We start from the raw sequence: 22769 nt of genomic DNA on the forward strand, positions 1-22769 counted from the left end.
GGGGAGCTGGGGAGGGGCTTTGGGGATTGGGGGTACAAACCAGGACAGACCAGTACAGACCAGTACCTCCTCACTGCTCCCCAGATCTCTCCTGCAGCTGGGCCACCTTGTTGTGGGACACCTGAGCCTCCCCCCAGTGCCCTCCCAGTACAGCCCAGTGCCCCCAGTACAGCCCACTGTGTTCCTGTCCCAGGGTGCCGGGTGATCCCTCTTTGAGGGGGGTTGGAAAGGATTTGAGAGGGGGGCTGGGGGAGATTTGAAGGGATCTGGGGGATGTTGGATGGGGATTTGGGGGGGTTGGGGGTCTTTGGGTGTATTTGGGGGAGTTAAAAAGGGTTTGGGGGGCATTGGGGCATCAAAGGGATCTGGGGGGGGGGGAGATTAAAGGAAAAATGGAGGTTAAGGGTCATTTTTGGGGGGTTAAAAAGGCCTGGGGGGGAGAGGAGGGGCTGCACCAAGAGTAGGTGAGTCCTGAGCCCACCCCTCAGTGTCCCCGAGACCTTCTTGGTGTCCCCAGTTCCCCCTTTGACACCCCGAGACCCCCCTGGTGTCTCCAATGTCCCCAGGCCCCAATTCCCCCCTTGTCACCCCCAATTCCACTGTCTCCAAACCCCTCCCCACTGTCTCCAAACCCCATCCCTGATGTCCCCAACCCTCCATCTCACCCCAGGAGTCCCCCTGGACCCTCTGACCACAAAAACGCCCTCCCCCCCATGCTCACAGAAAGGCCAAGGGCATCTGGGGACATGCTGGGGACAGTTAGGGGGGCACTGAGTGATTACTGGGGGATACTGGGACACACTGGGGGGAACCAGGGGGCACTGGGAGGGACTGGGGAGTTACTGGGGGATTAACAGGACACATGGGGGGACACAGGGAGGTTACTGGGCCATACTGGGGGTTGCTGGGTGCTCACTGGAGGATCACTGGGCCACACTGGGAGCCAGTCAGAGGTCACTGGGACACACTGGATGGTCACTGAGGGGGTTACTGGGCCATACTGAGGGTCACTGGGAGGTCACTGGGATATACTGGGGGCACTGGGATCCCCTTAGTTGGTTCTGCTACATCTCCCCCCTGGACATTTGGGGGCACCCCCAGGACCCCTCCCCTGGGGGCTGGGAGATCCCCTGAACCCCACCGTTGGGCTTTAGGGGACACCCAGGTCCCCCTTCCTTTGGGGTCTCTGTGTGCTGAGTTTTGGAGGTCTCTGGGGTTCGAGGGGGGAATTGGGATCCCCTTTCCCTGGAGTCTGTCTGCTGGGCTGGCAGAGGCGCTGTGGTGGGATGGGAAATGGCCTTATAGGAGTTTTAGTTGGCCGTGGCCAGACAGGACTGACACGGAGACCCCCCAAAATCCAGGCAAAACCCCTGAAACCCCCTCAGAAATCCACCTCTGGACCCATCAAACCTCCTCAAAAACACCCCAAGTCCCCTCAGAGACCTCATCTCGCCCCCCCCAGGACCCCCTAAACCCTCTCAGTGACCTGCAAAACCCACCTGGGACCCCCAAGCCCTTTCAGGGACCTCAAAAACCCCCTCAGGGACCCTCAAAACCGTCTTGGACTCCCTAAAACCCCCTAGAAACCCACAAAACTGCTTCAAAGACACCCCCCCCAAAGCCCCCAAGGACCTCTCAATTCCCTCAGAAACTCCAAAACTTCCTCAGGGATTCCCAAACCCCTTCAGGGACCTTCAACGACCTTCGACCTCCCCCCCTAAGTCCTTTCGCGACACCAAAGCTCCTCAGAGACCCCCAAAACCTCCTCAGGGACCTCTAAAAGCCCCTAAGGGACCACAAAACCACAGAACAGCAGAAGAGCTTTCTGTAAAGGAAGGGAGCAAAGATTCTGAGAAGGAGGAGACCAGGGCAAAACTGAAGCAAAGCAATCAAATCATCCTGGCCCTTGCAGTTTTTCCTTCAGCTTTTTCTCACTTTTCCTTTTTTTAGGGTTCTTTTTTTGGTTGAGTGGTTTCGAATTTTTTTTTCCGAAGGACTTTCTCAGGAACCGAATCGAACTGCGGGTTCTTGGGAGGCCTCCGGGCCCCGCGGCCCCCGAGACGGTTCCAAGGCCCTGCGCTCTGACCCTTGGGAACCTCCGAACCCCCCGCGTTAAACCCCCCCCAGCCGCGCTCCCCGCAGCCCCCGAGGGGATCCCCAGACCCCGCTCTCCCGCACCCCCCGCCCGCACTCAGAGCTCACCGACCGACCCGCCGCCATCACCGATTCCCGGCAGCCAACGCGGCAGGGCCGGGGGCGGGGCTGCGGGGGCGTGGCCGCGCGCTGATTGGCTGCGGCGGCGTTCTCTGAGCGCGGTGCGCGCGCAGCCGGGACTCGGTGATGGCGGCGGGGCCTGCGGTTCGCTCTGAGCGCTGTGAGTCCCCCGGGGGGCTCGGGAGGGTTTAGCGGGGGGGTTCGGGGGTCTCCGGGGACGTTGTGAGGGGTTCCTGAGGGGGTTTGGTTTTCTGAGGGGACTCAGGAGGGAGGTTGAAGGTTCCTGAGGGGGTTTGGGGGTCTCTGACGAGGGTTTTGGTTTCTGAGGAGATTTGGGGGATGCCAGGTGGGTTTTGGGGGTCTCTGAGTAGGTTTGGGGGTCGTGTGGGGCTTTGCGGGACCTTTTAGGCAGTTTTGGGGTCTCTAGAGAGTTTACGGGGATTTAGACGGTTTTGAGGGTTCCTGAGGGGGACTGGGGGATCCCTGAATGGGCTCGAGGGCTCCCAGGTGGGTTTTGCGGATCACTGAGAGGGTTTAGGGGGTGCTGGGGAGGGATGAGATCTCTGAGGGGATTTGAGGGGCCCTTGAGGAGGTTTCGACGTGTCGAGGGATGGAATTCTGAGGGGGTTTCAGGGGTTTTGAGGGGATTTTGTGGGGTCTTCTAAAGCCCAGTAGTGGGTTGCAGGGGGTCCCCCAGCCCCAAACCGAAGGGTCCTAGGGATGCCTTTCAAAATCCTGGGGGGAGATATAGCACATCTGGGTAAGGGGATCCAGTGCCCCCAGTATATCCCAACGACCTCCCACTGCCCCCCAGTATGGCCCAGTGATCCTCCGGTGAGCACCCAGTAACCCCCAGTATGGCCCAGTAACCTCCCAGTGTTCCCCCGTGTGTCCTGGTAATCCCCCAGTAACTCCCCAGTTCTCTGCCAGTGTCCCCCAGTGTGCCCTAGTTCACCTCCAGTCCCTCCCAGTGCCCTCCCAGTATCCCTCAGTAACCTCCCAGTCCCTCCCAGTGCCCCCTGGTTCCCCCCAGTGTGTCCCAGTATCCCCCAGTAATCCCCCAGTTCCCTGTAAAGCCCCCCAACTGTCCCCAAGGGCAACTGTCCTCAGATGCCCTTGGCCTTTCTGTGAGAGTGGGGGGGGGGGGGGGTGTTTGGCGTCAGAGGATCCAGGGGGGGCTCCTGGGGTGAGATGGAGGTTTGGGGACATCAGGGATGGGGTTTGTGGAAAGTGAGGAGGGGTTGGGGACAGTGGAATTGGGGGTGTCAAGGGAGGAATTGGAGCCACTGGGAGGCCCCGGGGACATGAGAGACACCAGGGGAGTCTCGGGGCATCAAAGGGGCAATTGGGGACACCAAGAGGGTCTTGGGGACACCAGGGTGGTCTCAGGACTCACCTGCTCATGGTACTTCCCCTCCTCTCCCCCCCCAGGCCTTTTTAACCTCCCCCAAATGTCCCCTAACTCCCATTTTCTCTTTAATCTCCTACCCCCACAGATCCTTTTTACCCCTGAAAACCCCTTTTAACTCCACTAAATGCACCCAAAGCCCCCCAAACCCCCCAAAATCCTCATCCAACACCCCCAGATCCCCCTGAATCTCTCCCAGCCCCCCGTCAAGTCCCCCCCACCCACAGAGGGATCACCCGGCACCCTGGGACAGGAACACAGTGGGCTGTACTGGGGGCACTGGGCTGTACTGGGAGAGCACTGAGGGGGGCTCAGGTGTCCCAGGACAATCTGTGTGTACTGGTCTGTCCTGGTCTGTACCCCTAATCCCCAAAGACCCTCCCCAGCTCCCCCAAGACCATCCCACACCCCAAAGCCGCTCAGGCCCCCCCAGGCCCCTGACTCGGTCCTGCTGCCCCTTGAGCATCTGCAGCTGCTGCAGAACCAGGCATTTCATCAGCAAATGTGCAGGTGACACCAAGCTGGGGGTGTGTTGATGTGCTGGAAGGCAGGAGGGCTCTGCAGAGGGACCTGACCAAGCTGGATCCATGGGCTGATTGCAAGGGGATGAGGTTCCAGCAGGCCAAGGGCCGGGTCCTGCCCTTTGGCCACAAGAAGCCCCGTCAGCCCCCCGGGCTGGGGCCAGAGTGTCTGGAGAGCAGGCAGGCAGAAAGGGAGCTGGGAGTGGGGATGGACAGGGAGCTGAAGAGGAGGCAGAGTGTGGCCAGGTGGCCAAGAGGGCCAATGGATCCTGGCCTGGAGCAGGTGCAGAGAAGAGCAGCGAGGCTGGGGAAGGGAGTGGAGCACAAGTGGTGTGAGGAGAGGCTGAGGGAGCTGGGGTTGTTGAGGCTGGAGAAGAGGAGGCTCAGGGGAGACCTCCTGACTGTCTGCAAGTCCCTGCCAGGAGGTTGGAGCCAGGTGGGGGTGGGGCTGTTCTGCCAGGCAGCAGCAGTAGGACAAGAGGGCTGGGTCTTGAGCTGTGCCAGGGGAGGTTTAGGTTGGATATTAGGAAGCAATTTTTTCCCCGAGAGAATAATCAGGCCTTGGAATGGGCTGGGCAGGGAGAGGGTGGAGTCAGCGTCCCTGGAGGTGTTGAAGGTGAGAGTGGATGTGGCCTCAGTGCCATGGTCTGGGAAGCACGGCGGGGTTGGATCAAGGGTTGGACTTGATGATCTCAGAGGTCTTTTCCAACGTGGCTGATTCTGTGATTCTCTGATTGCCATTCCTATGGCAGCACATGCTTGAGGCTCTATCCCCAGGGTGATAGAGATGTCTGTCCATATCTATCTCCAAGGTTAGTCTGTAAATGTGTGGTGTTAGAAAAGCAGGCTAAGTTGTGGGATGGCTGTAGAAGGAGAAAGAAGCCCAGAGGCCAGTGCAAGCAGGAAGCCCTCAGCTTGCACCTGATGTCCCCTCCCTGCAGGTTCCTGTCCTTGAGCCCAGGCGCTGAGGTGAGGCTGAGAAGTGGCGCGGAGGTGAGCCCAGAGCTGTCCCTGAGGTGAGTGATGCCTTAAGCCCCTAATGTTTTTTTTATTTTTCTAATATTTGTAAGAATTGTAAGTTTTATAAGTAAGTTTTAAAAGCAGCAACCTTCCCCCCCCTTGTCCCTTGTTCCTTTCCCTCTCTCTAGCACCCTTGTTTATATATTCCTTAATCCTCTTACCCCAAATCTAATAGAAATGTTTAGTCTTTTGTCAAGGCAAGGCCTAGACGGTTGACAGAACAGCATATCTGGGCCTAAACCACAGAATAGGTCAGGAATTAGGTAACTATGTACCCTTTGTGCTCTGATGATGATGAAGATGGAGAAAGGAGGGGTCCCAAAATGCACCCCCGACTCATTTTACGGGGGTGGACCCGGGGCGGATCAGAGGAAAGGCCGCAGAGTGGGCACATCTGGGGTGGATGGTATTGGATGGATGGTATTATAAAATGTAACCTCTCAGGCACAGCCGGCATGCGTCCTGTAATATCTTGCCTTGGCAGAATAAACCCTTTCTTATCTCACCCCTAATTAACTACTCCTGGAGATTTTTTTTAGCACCAAAATACACCGGCAACATGAGCCTGAGAATAAGTGCAAGGCAGAGGTGCTGCTGAGGAAGGAGAGCCCCATGGTGGGGAAGACATGAAGCTGTGAGTGCCCATCCCCGAGCAGGTGCTGTGTCCATCCCCTGTGTGCCAGGTGAGCTGGGGCTTTGCTGCAGAGCTGCGGGCGCTGATTTGAGCAGCTCCAAGTGCTGAGATGGTGGGCACCCAGGAACACAAACTGTGCCTGGCCACGGAGCCTGCAAGGAGGAGCAGAGACAGCCCTGGCAGTGTGGGGGTCCAGGTTGTCCCTGTACCTTCCCCTGCAGGGCCTGGCTGTCCCTGCTGGGCCCCTGTCCATCCCCATCAGGTCCCTGCCCGTCCCCCCCGGGCTGAGCTCCCCCCAGGAAGTGCCGTGGAGCTGAAGCTGCTCCATCCCCCCCTGCAGCCGCTGCCCCAGCCAAGGGAGCAGCAAAGGCAGGGCCAGGAGCAGAGGCAGCAGCAGGGGAGCCCTGGGGGGCCGGGAAGCTCTTGTGTGGGGCAGGAAAGAGGCGCTGGGCACGAGGCCGGGGCTGTGCTGAGCAGGCCCAGCCCTCACATCCCCCCAGCCAACGCCGGCTGCCCGGGGGGCTTGGGAGGGACCCCCAGCCCGTGTGCCCCACACTGAGGTGGCAGAGAGAGAGCCAAGGGACAGGGCCACGGGCAGGGCCACGGGTGAGGGACAGGCAGGGCCATTGCAGGGCCACGGTGAGGGCACAGCCTGTGGCAGCAGAGCTGCCCAGGGCTGGGGGCAGCTGGGGGTGTTGGTACCAGGCAGTGCTGGGGCCGAGCAGAGCACGAGGCCACTTGCAGAGCCCTGGAGCAGCCTCCCACTTGCCAGCCCTGCCCTAGTGGGATGACACTGTCCCCTCCCTACAGGACACTCCCCCAGAACTCATCGGGGGGACCTTTTCTGCATATTCCTGGTTGCTGATTCATGTGGGGGACCTCAGAGAGCCTCTGCAATCCCATCCATGGGGCACAATCTCCTCTCTAGATCTTGACTCCCTGCAGACTTTGCAGGGAAATCTGTGCTGGCAGCTGCATCCTGAGCCTAGGGCAGTTTTTATCCCTGATTTCTGATCCATCCTGGGCACCCAAGGGATCCTCTGCCATCCCATCCATGCAGCAGGAGTCATCCTCCTGCCCTTGATTCCCCACAGAGGAACAAGTGCCATCTCTCTGTTTGGGAGAAGCCATCATATCCTCCCCTGTGACATCACAGCTCTACTGTGACATCACAGCTCTCCTGTAACATCACATCCTTCCTGTGACATCATACCTCCCTGCTGACATCACATCTCCCCTATGATATCATATCATCCTTGTGACATCACACCTGCCCTGTGACATCACAGCATCTCTGTGACCTCACAGCTCCCCCGTGACATTATGTCCTTCCTGTGATATCACATCTACTCTACAACGTCATATCCTCCCCTGTGACATCACATTGTCCCTGTGACATCACATCTCACCATGACATCACAGCTCCCTGTGACATCACAGCTGATGTCACATCCATCATATGACATCACAGCTCTCCTGTGATATCATATAACCCGTGACATCACATCCTTCCTGTGACATCAAGCCTCCTCTCTAACGTCACATACATCATATGACATCTCACCAGTGATATCATATCATCGATGTGACATCACAGCTCCCCTGTAACATCACATCCTTCCTGTGACATCAGATCTCCCCTATGACGTCACATCCTTTCTGTGACATCACACCTCTCCTGTGATATCAAATCATCCGTGTGACATCACATCTCCTGTATGACATCACACCTCTCCATGGCATCACAGCTCCCCTGTGACATCACATCCATCATATGACATTACATCTCTCCTGTGAAATCATATAATCCCTGTGACGTCACGTCCTCCCCTGTGACATAACATCTCTCCTATGATGTCACATGTCCCCTATGACATCACATCATTCATGTGACATCACATCTCTATGACATCACATCCATCTTATGACAGCACATCGCTCCTGTGATATCATATTATCCCTGTGACATCACGTCCTCCCCTGTGACATCACATCATCCCTGTGACATCACATCTCCTTATGACATCTCTCCTTCCCATGACATCACAGCTCTCCTATGACATCACATACTTTCTGTGACATCACATCTCTCCTGTGATATCATAACATCCCTGTGACATCCTGTGATCGCCTGTGACATCACATCTTTCTTGTGACATAACATCTTCCCTATGACGTAACATCCATCATATGACATCACATCTCTCCTGTGATATCATATCATCCCTGCGACATCACGTCCTCCCCTCTGACATTACATCACCCTTGTGACATCACATCCTTCCTGTGGCATCCAATCTCCTCTATGACATCACATCCATCATATGACATCACATCTCCCCTGTGACATCACATCCACTGACATCCAGATCCATCCCAAGGTTGGGGGGGGGGGTGAGACAGGCAGAACCACAAATGCCTGCACAGCCCACAGCAGTCAGTGTGGGGCTGTGCTTGCTGCTGCAGAGACACCCCAGGGAACTTGCCTTATTATTGCTTATTATTTGTAATATCTTATAGATATATCATACAACACCTAAGGATGGATTCTATAGAATATGTGCCATAGATATTTGGGTTGGGTCTGGCTGAGCTGCAGTTCAGTTCCCCACAGCAGCCCTCCCAGGGCTGGGCTTGGCATTGGAAGCTGGAAGGGTGTTGAGAACACCCCAGTGTTTTGGCCACTGCTGAGCACAGCACCAACACTGGGACATTCCTTCCTTAGCTGAGGGCAAGGTCCTGGCAGGGGACCCAAGTAGGCCAGCTGAGCCCAACTGACGCAAGGGACATTGCAGCCCATGGGAGGTCAGCTCAGCTCTAAAAGCTGAGGCAGGGAGCAGGAGGGGGGCATTCATTGTCTGATGGCTGCCTGCTGAGGAACCGTCCCGCGGACCCAAGCCCTGCTCCTGGGGAGTGGCCGACCATGGCTGCTCATGGGAAACAGAGAACGAACCTTGCTGTCTTTCGCTTCTGTGTGACCAAGCATCACTTTGCTTTTTGCTTTAAAAAAATTGCCTTTTCTCAACCCACTATTTTTTTTTTCACCTCACTCTCTCCCCTGTCCTGCTGGGAAGGGGAGTGATAGAGCGGCTGGGAGGGCACCTGGTGTCCAGCCAAGCTCAACCCACCACACACCTGAACACTTCCAGAGACTCCATCACCTTCCTGGGCTACTTCTTCCAATGCCTGAACACTCTCTCAGGGGAAAAATGGTTCTTTAAAATCTAATATGAACTTTGCCCAATGCAATTTAAGGCCATTCCCTCACAACCTTTCACTATAGCCTTGGCAGAGAAGACCAACCCCCACCCCACTAAAACCTCCTTTCAGGTCATTGTAAAGAGCAATGAGGTCCCCCCTGAGCCTCCCCTTCTCCAGACTCAACAAGCCCAGTTCCCTCAGCCGTCCCTCAGCAGACATGTTTTCCAGAGCCTTCCTGCCCTCCAGCACATCCACACTCACACCCAACGTGGTGTTGTCCACGACTTTCCTGAGGGGGCACTCGATCCCCTGGCCCAGATCATCCACAACGATGTGAAACAGGAGCAGCCCCAACCCTGAGCCCTTGGGGACCCCACTACTGCCCGGCCCCACCTGGATTTCCTTCCATTCCCCACCACTCCCTGGGCCATCAGCCACTTTGTCACCCAGCAAACAGTTCCCCGGGCAAGCCATGAGCAGCCAGTTTGTGCAGGAGATGCTGGGGGAGATGGTGCCAAAGGCTTTCTGGAATTCCGCAGAGACACATCCCCAGCCTTTCCCTCAGCTGCTGAGCGGGTCCTTTGTCAGAGAAGGAGATGAGGTTGGTCAGGCAGGACCTGCCCTTCCCAACCCCACGCTGGCTGGGCCTGATCCCCTGGTTGTCCTGCCCCTGCCATGGGATGGCACTGAGGAGGATCTGCTGCATGGACTTCCCCAGTCCTCAGGTCAGTTAGACAGACCAGGAGTTGTCCAGATGCACCTTTTGGCCCTTCCTGTGCATGGGCATCCCCTTTGCTTGTTGCCAGTCAGCTGGGACATGTGCAGTTGTGCAGCACTGCTGAGAAATGAGTGAGAGTGGCTTGGCCAGCTTTTTCTCCAGCTCCCTCAGGACTCTTGGCTGCATCCCATGTGGGCCCAGGCACTTGGGGGGGTCTCACTGGCAGAGCAGGTCACTGACCATTTCCTCCTGCATTGTGGGGGCTTCACTCAGCTCCCCATCAGCAGCTTCCAGCCAAAGCCTGCCTGCCAGGTGTCCAAGGGGTCAGTTCTGCTGCCCCCTCCTTCCTTACCCCACAATGGAAAACTCCCTCATTTTGGGTCCCTGTGCCCCAGACGGCTCAGACCACCACCTCACCCACCAGTCCCAGAATCATGGAATGCTTGGGCTTGGGAGGGGCCTTCAAGAGCATCTCAGCACCCTCAGAGTCAAAAATTCCTTCTTACTATCTCCTCCAACTCTTCCCTCTATCCGTGTGAAGCCACTGCCCCTTGTCCTGTCACTCCAGGCCCTTGTCCAAAGTCTCTCTCCATCTTTCTTGTTGGCTCCCTTCAGGCACTGAAAGGTCACAATTAGGTCACCCCAAAGCCTTCTCTTCTCTGGCCTCAACAATCCCAATTCTCTCAGCCTTTCCTCACAGCAGAGCTGCTCCATCCCTCTGATCCTCTTGCTGCTCCCCTCTGGACTCGCTCCAACAGGTCCATGTCCTTCCTGGGCTGGAGCCCAGAGCTGGAGGCAGCTCTGCAGGTGGGGCAGCATTTCAACCACGCATGTTCCAGCAAGGACATGGTGGAACCTCATGGAACCAAGGACCATTGTGACACTGCAGGGCCTTCTGGAGCCAAAGGAGCTCTGGGACACTATGGAATCTCATGGAATCAAGGCAGCACTGTCACCCTGGGAAAACTCCTGGAATTCAGGGCCCATTGTGACACTGCAGCTCCCCATGGAACAAAAGGAACCCTGGGATGTTGCAGAAACTCTTGGAACCAAGGGAATAATTGTGACATTGAGGGGGCTGATGGAATCAGGAGTCCATTGGGACAATCCAGGGCTTCATGAAATCAAAGGAATTCTGGGACATTGTCAAGCCTCCTGGAACCAAGGGTTCCTGCTGACATGCATGTCCTCCTGGAACCAAGGGAGTCCTGAGATATTTCTGAACCTCCCAGAATCCAGGGGCCATTGGGACCCTGCAGAACCTCCTGCATTCCAGTGCTCCTTGTGAAACTGCAGGCTCTCCTGGAACCCAAGGATTCCTGGAACGCTGCAGAGCTCACGGAACCAAGGGGCCACTGTCCCACTGCAGCTCCTTCTGAAGCACAAGGGACCCTGGGACAATGGGAAATCTCTGAGAATCCAAAGGGCATTTGGGGACTGAAGGGCCTCGTGGGACTAAAGGAACCTTTGGAGACTGTGGAAGCTCATGGAATCCAGGGGCCATTGGGACATGTGGGGCCTCCTGGAAGCAAAGGAACCCTGAGAATTTATGTGGGAAAAAGTTAAGGAAGCAGCAGCTGCATTCAGTTAATCAGGATGCAGAAGGAGTGTTTTGGCCTTGACTGGTGTTTTCCATCCAGAGAGTGCTGTTTGCCAAAGTGGAAACCACTTGGAACGCTCTGCATGGTAGCCTGTGTTTTTCTCTGCTGGCTGAACACAGCCAGCACATGAGGGGAGGGGAATGTGTGGGATCAGGGCACTGCTTTGGAGCCATGCTTGGAATTCTGGTGGACTAAAAGACAAAGCCCAGGTGCTGTTTCCAAAGGAACCCCAATGAAAGGGGGACGCCGGAAAGATGGGCAGACAAGTCCCACAATGGAATCTGTGTGTGCAGCCTCATTTTCTCCTTCAGCACCCACAGGAGAGGGGGCAAAATGTGGGGGGTGGGACCCCAAAACTGTTCATGGGGGAAATTGGGGATTGAGGGGACAATAGGAAAATGGGAGGAACAGGGAGAAGGGTGGAAAAGGGAGGGTTGTCTTGTGGGTCTGACAGTCCCATAAGGGTCTTTGGGCACAGGCAGGTTGGTAAAGGGGGCTGGCCCCCCGAGCTCCCAACTTCCTGTGGGGTGCTGGGGGCTGCTGGATCCAATCTCAGCCTTGGCTTATGCCAACACTTTCAGTTCAGAGGAATTACAGAGGTGTGACAGAATCATTTTTTTCCTCCAGCTTTAATGATGGCAAATCAGATCTATTGATAGAAAGGAATTTATTTAGGGTTACAAATGATCAGACAAAAGATCTTCATCAGAATTATTTACTGCACAATAGAACACTAAAACTACCAGGAGTACAGGATAAGATAGGACAGTGCTCTACACTAAAGCAATTGTTGAAGCAACTCTACTTAAGCTGGCACAAAAGCAATAATTCTTAATTGGAGATGGATGGAACTCCCCCAGACCAATGCTGGTGGAGAGATCTCTGCTCTCAACCTCCAGCAGTGACCTTGGGGGGTCCCCAGTCAAGGCAGGAATCTCCACACACCCCACCAGGAAGGGTTCTGTTGGAAGAACCTGTCCCTGTGAAAGGGGACTGGCCGTTTGTGGTCGAAAGGGATGGACTGACAGTCACTGGACTCCAGGGGTTGCCTCAACATCAGGGGCTTCATTCGAGGTGGAAGCAGTGTCTGAAGCTCTTCCCGCAGTCGGGGCACTGGTAGGGCTTCCCTTACCGGTGGGTCCGTTGGTGTCTGGTCAAGGCAGAGCTGTGGGTGAAGCTCTTCCCACACTCCCCACACTTGTACGGCCTCTCTCCAGTGTGGATGCGCTGGTGGATGATGAGGGTGGAGTTGTGCTTGAAGCCCTTCCCACAGTGGGTGCAGCGGAAGGGCCTCTCATCTGTGTGCGTGCGCTGGTGCACGAGGAGATCTGAGCTGGTCGGAAACCTCTTCTCACATACCAAGCACTTGTAGGGCCGTTCCCCGGTGTGGATGAGCTGGTGGGTTCGAAGGCTGGAGCTGTAGTTGAAGCTCTTCCCACATTCCCAACACGTGTAGGGCCGTTCCCCACTGTGGATGCACTGGTGTTGGATCAGGTTGGAGCTGACACTGAAGCTCTTCCCACAATCATTACACATGTAGGGCCGTTCCCCAGTGTGAATGCGCTGGTGTTTGACCAGGTGGGAGCTCTGGTTGAAGCTCTTCCCACATTCCCTACACGTGTAGGGACGTTCACCAGTGTGGATGTGCTGGTGTCGGATGAGGATGGAGCTCTTCCTGAAGCTCTTCCCACATTCCAAGCACCTGAAAAGTTTCTCCCTGCTGGGAGGCTGCTCAGGGACCACCAGCTTGGAGCTCCGCCTCAAGCTCCGGCCACCTTCCCGGCACAGGCTGGCTCTTTCCTCCTCAGAGCACCCTGGGCTGGCTTTGGAGCCCCTCCTGCGGGGGGATCTCCGGCCCTTTTCCTCCCCGCTGCCTTCCTGCGCCGGGGAGCCCTTCAAAACGGCCTCTCCCACCAGGGTCTCACGGGGGGATTTGTCCTCCGGGCTCTCCCTCCTCAGCTCGGGGCCTGGGGCAGGAAGCAAGAAGGACAGGCAGGGGATTTGCCTCCGGCCCACAGGGAAGGCCAAGGACATCCCCCCAACTCCGGCCCCGGCAGGACGGCGGCGCCAGCGGGGTTGTCCTGCAGCCGGGGCCATGCTCGGCTGACAGAGCCAGCACAACACCTGCCCAAAGGGACACTGACTTCCTCCTCACCTGCCTGGGGGGCCCAAGGCATCTTCCTCTTCCTCGCAGCCTCCTCCTCCATCCGCCCAAGCTTTGGGAAGGACAAATCCTGATGGGAGGAGAAAACAAGGGCTGAGCGCGCTGGCTTGGGGGTTCCTCCTGCCCAAGTCCATCTCTAGAACTCACCAGGCATCATAAAAACCTCTAAACACCAAGATTCAGCCCAGAAAAAACGCAAACCAACCAGAGTCAGGCAAAAAACACAGAAATAGCAAGAAGACCCTCACCACCCCAAACTGCAAAAACTTGAGATTCAGCTAAAAAATACTCCAAAATAGGGAGATTCAGCCCAAAAAAAGGTGACAAGGACTGAATTTAACCCTCCAGCAGGAAAGTCGTTTGATTTCAAGCTCGTCTTCACGGGACGTCCTGGGATTGGAGCCTGGGCTCTAATTAACCTCTCCTGTGCTGCCAAACAGCAGGAGCTGTATGGCCAAGGGACAAACTCTGTGATCCCTGTCAGTGTCCATGGTCCCTGTCAGTGTCCTTCAGGGAAAGTGGGAGGAGGAAATGAAGAAACTGGTTTGGAACTAAACCCACGTTAAAGTAGGAAAAACCTCCTTCCGTGGAAATAAAACTTAGGCAGTTTTTCCTGGGCTGAACAAGCTCATTCAGGGATGAAGGACTGGGACTTCTGTGGACACTTGTGCTGGTTTCTTTGGACACTTGTGTTCCTTCAGAGAGGCCCTGGAAACACTCTGCTGTTCACTCCCAGTGCCACCAGTGCCTGGGTCCTGTCTGCAGCAGCAGATTGCAGTGGCTGGACAGGAGAAATGCTTTTCTGAGCCTCTGGGCTGGACACAGGCACAGCCTGACCCTGAACCCAAGGGAAACAAAGACAAATTCCATGACTTTAGCTGGAGCAAGGCGGGGGGGGGTTTCCTGAGGACAGCACTACACCAGACTTTTGTGTGTGTGTGTGTGAGACAGGCAGAAGCACAAATGCCTGCACAGCCCAGAGCAGTCAGTGTGGGGCTGTGCTTGCTGCTGCAGAGACCCCCAGGGAACAAACCCAGGCAATAGTTTGGGTTTATTCCTTGCTCTGTGTCAGTGGAATAGAATGTTCCACAGGAGCTCTGTCCCCCTCTGTGGCACCGGGTGGCTTGAAGTTGAAGAGAGGGGGGGGTCAAGTGCAAGTTCCCTTCTGAAGTGTGTGTCCCTAAGGAGGACACTTGCCTTATTATTGCTTATTGTTTGTAATATCTTACAGATATATCATACAACACCTAAGGATGGATTCTATAGAATATGTGCCATAGATATGATACAGAATATATCTGATTATTGCTTTATCTGCCTGTCCAGACAGATATTGTGTATGCACAGAGATTGTATTTGAGGGATATGTTCCTCTCAATACCCTGTGAGCTCCACTCCCAAGGCCAGCAAATTCCTGAAGCTCCCACTTCTGTGCCCTGCAGGTTGCAAGATTTGCAAGAGCAGGGGAATCATTCCCTGCAGCCCCTTTGCACTGTAGGAAATGGGAGCCCTGTGCACATCCTGCTGCCTCCAGATTCCATTCTGGGTGTGGGAACAACCCTGTGGGGAGCAAAGAAATGCCTGGTTCTGCAGGAGCTGGAGATGCTCAAGGGGCAGCAGGACCAAGTCAGGGGCCTGGGGGGCTTTGGGGTGCAGGAGGGTCCTGGGGGAGCTGGGGAGGGGCTTTGGGGATTGGGGGAACAAACCAGGACAGACCAGTACAGACCAGGACAGACCAATAGAGACCAGTACAGACCAGGACAGACCAGTACCTCCTCACTGCTCCCCAGATCTCTCCCAGAGCTGGGTGATGTTTTCCTGGGACACCTGAGCCCCCCCAGTGCCCTCCCAGTACAGCCCACTGTGTTCCTGTCCCAGGGTGCCAGGTGATCCCTCTTTGGGCGGGGGGCCCTGACGGGGGGCTGGGAGAGATTCAGGGGGATCTGGGGGTGTTGGATGAGGATTTTGGGGGGTTTGGGGGGCTTTGGGTGCATTTAGTGGAGTTAAAAGGGGTTTTCAGGGGTAAAAAGGATCTGTGGGGGTAGGAGATTAAAGAGAAAATGGGAGTTAGGGGACATTTGGGGGAGGTTAAAAAGGCCTGGGGGGGGAGAGGAGGGGAAGTACCATGAGCAGGTGAGTCCTGAGACCACCCTGGTGTCCCCAAGACCCTCTTGGTGTCCCCAATTGCCCCTTTGATGCCCCGAGACTCCCCTGGTGTCTCTCATGTCCCCGGGGCCTCCCAGTGGCTCCAATTCCTCCCTTGACACCCCCAATTCCACTGTCCCCAACCCCTCCTCACTTTCCACAAACCCCATCCCTGATGTCCCCAAACCTCCATCTCACCCCAGGAGCCCCCCCTGGATCCTCTGACGCCAAACACCCCCCCCCCCCCACTCTCACAGAAAGGCCAAGGGCATCTGAGGACAGTTGCCCTTGGGGACAGTTGGGGGGCTTTACAGGGAACTGGGGGATTACTGGGGGATACTGGGACACACTGGGGGGAACCAGGGGGCACTGGGAGGGACTGGGAGGTTACTGAGGGATACTGGGAGGGCACTGGGAGGGACTGGAGGTGAACTAGGGCACACTGGGGGACACTGGCAGAGAACTGGGGAGTTACTGGGGGATTACCAGGACACACGGGGGAACACTGGGAGGTTACTGGGCCATACTGGGGGTTACTGGGTGCTCACCGGAGGATCACTGGGCCATACTGGGGGGCAGTGGGAGGTCGTTGGGATATACTGGGGGCACTGGATCCCCTTACCCAGATGTGCTATATCTCCCCCCAGGATTTTGAAAGGCATCCCTAGGACCCTTCGGTTTGGGGCTGGGGGACCCCCTGCAACCCACTGCTGGGCTTTAGAAGACCCCACAAAATCCCCTCAAAACCCCTGAAACCCCCTCAGAATTCCATCCCTCGACACGTCGAAACCTCCTCAAGGGCCCCTCAAATCCCCTCAGAGATCTCATCCCTCCCCAGCACCCCCTAAACCCTCTCAGTGATCCGCAAAACCCACCTGGGAGCCCTCGAGCCCATTCAGGGATCCCCCAGTCCCCCTCAGGAACCCTCAAAACCGTCTAAATCCCCGTAAACTCTCTAGAGACCCCAAAACTGCCTAAAAGGTCCCGCAAAGCCCCACACGACCCCCAAACCTACTCAGAGACCCCCAAAACCCACCTGGCATCCCCCAAATCTCCTCAGAAACCAAAACCCTCGTCAGAGACCCCCAAACCCCCTCAGGAACCTTCAACCTCCCTCCTGAGTCCCCTCAGAAAACCAAACCCCCTCAGGAACCCCTCACAACGTCCCCGGAGACCCCCGAACCCCCCCGCTAAACCCTCCCGAGCCCCCCGGGGGACTCACAGCGCTCAGAGCGAACCGCAGGCCCCGCCGCCATCACCGAGTCCCGGCTGCGCGCGCACCGCGCTCAGAGAACGCCGCCGCAGCCAATCAGCGCGCGGCCACGCCCCCGCAGCCCCGCCCCCGGCCCTGCCGCGTTGGCTGCCGGGAATCGGTGATGGCGGCGGGTCGGTCGGTGAGCTCTGAGTGCGGGCGGGGGGTGCGGGAGAGCGGGGTCTGGGGATCCCCTCGGGGGCTGCGGGGAGCGCGGCTGGGGGGGGTTTAACGCGGGGGGTTCGGAGGTTCCCAAGGGTCAGAGCGCAGGGCCTTGGAACCGTCTCGGGGGCCGCGGGGCCCGGAGGCCTCCCAAGAACCCGCAGTTCGATTCGGTTCCTGAGAAAGTCCTTCGGAAAAAAAAATTCGAAACCACTCAACCAAAAAAAGAACCCTAAAAAAAGGAAAAGTGAGAAAAAGCTGAAGGAAAAACTGCAAGGGCCAGGATGATTTGATTGCTTTGCTTCAGTTTTGCCCTGGTCTCCTCCTTCTCAGAATCTTTGCTCCCTTCCTTTACAGAAAGCTCTTCTGCTGTTCTGTGGTTTTGTGGTCCCTTAGGGGCTTTTAGAGGTCCCTGAGGAGGTTTTGGGGGTCTCTGAGGAGCTTTGGTGTCGCGAAAGGACTTAGGGGGGAGGTCGAAGGTCGTTGAAGGTCCCTGAAGGGGTTTGGGAATCCCTGAGGAAGTTTTGGAGTTTCTGAGGGAATTGAGAGGTCCTTGGGGGCTTTGGGGGGGGTGTCTTTGAAGCAGTTTTGTGGGTTTCTAGGGGGTTTTAGGGAGTCCAAGACGGTTTTGAGGGTCCCTGAGGGGGTTTTTGAGGTCCCTGAAAGGGCTTGGGGGTCCCAGGTGGGTTTTGCAGGTCACTGAGAGGGTTTAGGGGGTCCTGGGGGGGGCGAGATGAGGTCTCTGAGGGGACTTGGGGTGTTTTTGAGGAGGTTTGATGGGTCCAGAGGTGGATTTCTGAGGGGGTTTCAGGGGTTTTGCCTGGATTTTGGGGGGTCTCCGTGTCAGTCCTGTCTGGCCACGGCCAACTAAAACTCCTATAAGGCCATTTCCCATCCCACCACAGCGCCTCTGCCAGCCCAGCAGACAGACTCCAGGGAAAGGGGATCCCAATTCCCCCCTCGAACCCCAGAGACCTCCAAAACTCAGCACACAGAGACCCCAAAGGAAGGGGGACCTGGGTGTCCCCTAAAGCCCAACGGTGGGGTTCAGGGGATCTCCCAGCCCCCAGGGGAGGGGTCCTGGGGGTGCCCCCAAATGTCCAGGGGGGAGATGTAGCAGAACCAACTAAGGGGATCCCAGTGCCCCCAGTATATCCCAGTGACCTCCCAGTGACCCTCAGTATGGCCCAGTAACCCCCTCAGTGACCATCCAGTGTGTCCCAGTGACCTCTGACTGGCTCCCAGTGTGGCCCAGTGATCCTCCAGTGAGCACCCAGCAACCCCCAGTATGGCCCAGTAACCTCCCTGTGTCCCCCCATGTGTCCTGTTAATCCCCCAGTAACTCCCCAGTCCCTCCCAGTGCCCCCTGGTTCCCCCCAGTGTGTCCCAGTATCCCCCAGTAATCACTCAGTGCCCCCCTAACTGTCCCCAGCGTGTCCCCAGATGCCCTTGGCCTTTCTGTGAGCATGGGGGGGAGGGCGTTTTTGTGGTCAGAGGGTCCAGGGGGATTCCTGGGGTGAGATGGAGGGTTGGGGACATCAGGGATGGGGTTTGGAGACAGTGGGGAGGGGTTTGGAGACAGTGGAATTGGGGGTGACAAGGGGGGAATTGGGGCCTGGGGACATTGGAGACACCAGGGGGGTCTCGGGGTGTCAAAGGGGGAACTGGGGACACCAAGAAGGTCTCGGGGACACTGAGGGGGGGGCTCAGGACTCACCTACTCTTGGTGCAGCCCCTCCTCTCCCCCCCAGGCCTTTTTAACCCCCCAAAAATGACCCTTAACCTCCATTTTTCCTTTAATCTCCCCCCCCCCCAGATCCCTTTGATGCCCCAATGCCCCCCAAACCCTTTTTAACTCCCCCAAATACACCCAAAGACCCCCAACCCCCCCAAATCCCCATCCAACATCCCCCAGATCCCTTCAAATCTCCCCCAGCCCCCCTCTCAAATCCTTTCCAACCCCCCTCAAAGAGGGATCACCCGGCACCCTGGGACAGGAACACAGTGGGCTGTACTGGGGGCACTGGGCTGTACTGGGAGGGCACTGGGGGGAGGCTCAGGTGTCCCACAACAAGGTGGCCCAGCTGCAGGAGAGATCTGGGGAGCAGTGAGGAGGTACTGGTCTGTACTGGTCTGTCCTGGTTTGTACCCCCAATCCCCAAAGCCCCTCCCCACTCCCCCAGAACCCTCCCACACCCCAAAGCCCCCCAGGCCCCCCCAGGCCCCTGACTTGGTCCTGCTGCCCCTTGAGCATCTCCAGCTCCTGCAGAACCAGGCATTTCTTTGCTCCCCACAGGGTCGTTCCCACACCCAGAATGGAATCTGGAGGCAGCAGGATGTGCACAGGGCTCCCATTTCCTACAGTGCAAAGGGGCTGCAGGGAATGATTCCCCTGCTCTTGCAAATCTGCCAAAACCTGCAGGGCACAGAAGTGGGAGCTTCAGGAATTTGCTGGCCTTGGGAGTGGAGCTCACAGGGTATTGAGAGGAACATATCCCTCAAATACAATCTCTCTTCATACACAATATCTGTCTGGACAGACAGATAAAGTAACAATCAGATATATTCTGTATCATATCTATGGCACATATTCTATAGAATCCATCCTTAGGTGCTGTATGATATATCTGTAAGATATTACAAACAATAAGCAATAATAAGGCAAGTGTCCTCCTTAGGGACACACACTTCAGAAGGGAACTTGCACTTGACCCCCCCCCTCTCTTCAGCTTCAAGCCACCCGGTGCCACAGAGGGGGACAGAGCTCCTGTGGAACATTCTATTCCACTGACACAGAGCAAGGAATAAACCCAAACTATTGCCTGGGTTTGTTCCCTGGGGGTCTCTGCAGCAGCAAGCACAACCCCACACTGACTGCTCTGGGCTGTGCAGGCATTTGTGCTTCTGCCTGTCTCACACACACACACAAAAGTCTGGTGTAGTGCTGCCCTCAGGAAACCCCCCCAGCCTTGCTCCAGCTAAAGTCGTGGAATTTGTCTTTGTTTCCCTTGGGTTCAGGGTCAGGCTGTGCCTGTGTCCAGCCCAGAGGCTCAGAAAAGCATTTCTCCTGTCGCACTGCAATCTGCTGCTGCAGACAGGACCCAGGCACTGGTGGCACTGGGAGTGAACAGCAGAGTGTTTCCAGGGGCTCTCTGAAGGAACACGAGTGTCCAAAGAAACCAGCACAAGTGTCCACAGAAGTCCCAGTCCTTCATCCCTGAATGAGCTTGTTCAGCCCAGGAAAAACTGCCTAAGTTTTATTTCCACGGAAGGAGGTTTTTCCTACTTTAACGTGGGTTTAGTTCCAAACCAGTTTCTTCATTTCCTCCTCCCACTTTCCCTGAAGGACACTGACAGGGACCATGGACACTGACAGGGATCACAGAGTTTGTCCCTTGGCCATACAGCTCCTGCTGTTTGGCAGCACAGGAGAGGTTAATTAGAGCCCAGGCTCCAATCCCAGGACGTCCCGTGAAGACGAGCTTGAAATCAAACGACTTTCCTGCTGGAGGGTTAAATTCAGTCCTTGTCACCTTTTTTTGGGCTGAATCTCCCTATTTTGGAGTATTTTTTAGCTGAATCTCAAGTTTTTGCAGTTTGGGGTGGTGAGGGTCTTCTTGCTATTTCTGTGTTTTTTGCCTGACTCTGGTTGGTTTGCGTTTTTTCTGGGCTGAATCTTGGTGTTTAGAGGTTTTTATGATGCCTGGTGAGTTCTAGAGATGGACTTGGGCAGGAGGAACCCCCAAGCCAGCGCGCTCAGCCCTTGTTTTCTCCTCCCATCAGGATTTGTCCTTCCCAAAGCTTGGGCGGATGGAGGAGGAGGCTGCGAGGAAGAGGAAGATGCCGTGGGCCCCCCAGGCAGGTGAGGAGGAAGTCAGTGTCCCTTTGGGCGGGTGTTGTGCTGGCTCTGTCAGCCCAGCATGGCCCCGGCTGCAGGACAACCCCGCTGGTGCCGCCGTCCTGCCGGGGCCGGAGTTGGGGGGATGTCCTTGGCCTTCCCTGTGGGCCGGAGGCAAATCCCCTGCCTGTCCTTCTTGCTTCCTGCCCCAGGCCCCGAGCTGAGGAGGGAGAGCCCGGAGGACAAATCCCCCCGTGAGACCCTGGTGGGAGAGGCCGTTTTGAAGGGCTCCCCGGCGCAGGAAGGCAGCGGGGAGGAAAAGGGCCGGAGATCCCCCCGCAGGAGGGGCTCCAAAGCCAGCCCAGGGTGCTCTGAGGAGGAAAGAGCCAGCCTGTGCTGGGAAGGCGGCCGGAGCTTGAGGGGGAGCTCTGACCTGGTGGTCCCTGAGCAACCTCCCAGCAGGGAGAAGCTGTTCAAATGCTTGGAATGTGGGAAGAGCTTCAGGAAGAGCTCCCACCTCCTCACCCACCCGCATATCCACACTGGGGCACGTCCCTACCCGTGTGGGGAATGTGGGAAGAGCTTCAACCAGAGCACCCACCTGGTCAAACACCAGCGCATCCACAGTGGGGAACGGCCCTACATGTGTAAGTAATGTGGGAAGAGCTTCACTGACAGCTCCAGCCTGATCCAACACCACCGCATCCATACTGGGGAACGGCCCTACACATGTTGGGAATGTGGGAAGAACTTCAGGAACAGTTCCAGCCTTCACACCCACTAGCGCATCCACACTGGAGAGCGGCCCTATAAGTGCTTGGAATGTGGGAAGAGGTTTCGGACCAGCTCACATCTCCTCGTGCACCAGCAGACACACACGGATGAGAGGCCCTTCCGCTGCACCGACTGCGGGAAGGGTTTCAACATGAACTCCACCCTCGTCAGGCACCGGCGCATCCACACTGGAGAGAGGCCGTACAAGTGTGGGGAGTGTGGGAAGAGCTTCACCCGCAGCTCTACCTTGACCAGACACCAACGGACCCACCGGTAAGGGAAGCCCTACCAGTGTCCCAACTGTGGGAAGAGCTTCGGCCACTGCTTCCACCCCGAATGAAGCCCCTGATGTTGAGGCAACCCCTGGAGTCCAGTGACTGTCAGTCCATCCCTTTCGACCACAAACGGCCAGTCCCCTTTCCCAGGGGCAGCTTCTTCCATCAGAACCCTTCTTGGGGGTGTGTGTGGAGATTCCTGCCTTGGCTGGGGTTCCCCCCTGGTCACTGCTGGAGGTTGAGAGCAGAGATCTCCCCACGAGCGTTTGTCTGGGGGAGTTCCATGCATCTCTAATTAAGAATTATTGCTTTTGTACCAACTTGAGTAGAATTGCTTCAACAACTGCTTTAGTGTAGAGCACTGTCCTATCTTATCCTGTACTTGTGGTAGTTTTAGTGTTTGTGTTGTACTGTGAATAATTTTGATGAAGATCTTTTGTCTGATCATTTGTAACCCTAAATAAATTCCTTTCTATCAATAGATCTGATTTGCCATCATTAAAACCTGGGGGATATCATCCTCCCACTCCCCAGCACCCTCATGCTCAGTTTGGGGGTCCTACCCTCCCCTTTCCCCACTCTTCTGACCTCTCCCACCCATTTCCCATCATCCCTCAAGCTTCAGTCCCCCTCCCCCTTTACTTTTGGGGGGTCCCACTCCCCTCCCACTTAGTTTGTGGTCTCACCACCCCTTTTGACTCCTCTGACCCCCCTTTTTCCCACCGTTCCCCCTTCCCCACCCCCCACTCACCCAAGAGCTCCTTGCCCGTAGCCAGGGGGGCTCCCAGCACCACCAGTGCCCAGAGAAGTCCCCCCAGAAAAGGGGTTTGGTGGGGTCCTGG

At 56.4% G+C, this 22769-nt stretch overlaps 2 protein-coding genes and 1 pseudogene across 4 annotated transcripts in view; 1 reads left to right on the forward strand and 2 right to left on the reverse strand.

Moving 5' to 3' along the window:
• Positions 1-2226, reverse strand: part of LOC127474822 (zinc finger protein 11-like) — a 705018-nt gene extending 702792 nt beyond the window's left edge. Inside the window, exon 1 of the mRNA XM_051796126.1 lies at positions 2203-2226. Coding sequence (XP_051652086.1) covers positions 2203-2220 — 18 coding nt within the window. The 5' untranslated portion in view covers positions 2221-2226. The remainder of the gene's footprint in view (positions 1-2202) is intronic.
• Positions 1-22769, forward strand: part of LOC127474841 (uncharacterized) — a 200931-nt gene that overhangs the window by 163142 nt on the left and 15020 nt on the right. For 2 of the 3 annotated variants that reach the window (XR_007905994.1, XR_007905993.1), the window contains exon 3: positions 6060-6683. The gene's annotated coding sequence lies outside the window, so the exon portion shown is untranslated. Of the gene's footprint in view, positions 1-2222; positions 2375-5084; positions 5160-5702; positions 5847-6059; positions 6684-20823; positions 20903-22769 lie in introns of those variants that run through there. The other variant, XM_051796148.1, reaches the window with a different exon arrangement.
• Positions 11740-22769, reverse strand: part of LOC127474894 (zinc finger protein 239-like) — a 60554-nt pseudogene continuing 49524 nt past the window's right edge.

This window comes from Manacus candei, unplaced genomic scaffold (genome assembly GCF_025592945.1).
Source record: "Manacus candei isolate 608988 ecotype Guabito, Panama unplaced genomic scaffold, ASM2559294v1 h1tg000045l, whole genome shotgun sequence".
Classification (NCBI taxonomy): Eukaryota; Metazoa; Chordata; class Aves; order Passeriformes; family Pipridae; genus Manacus; species Manacus candei.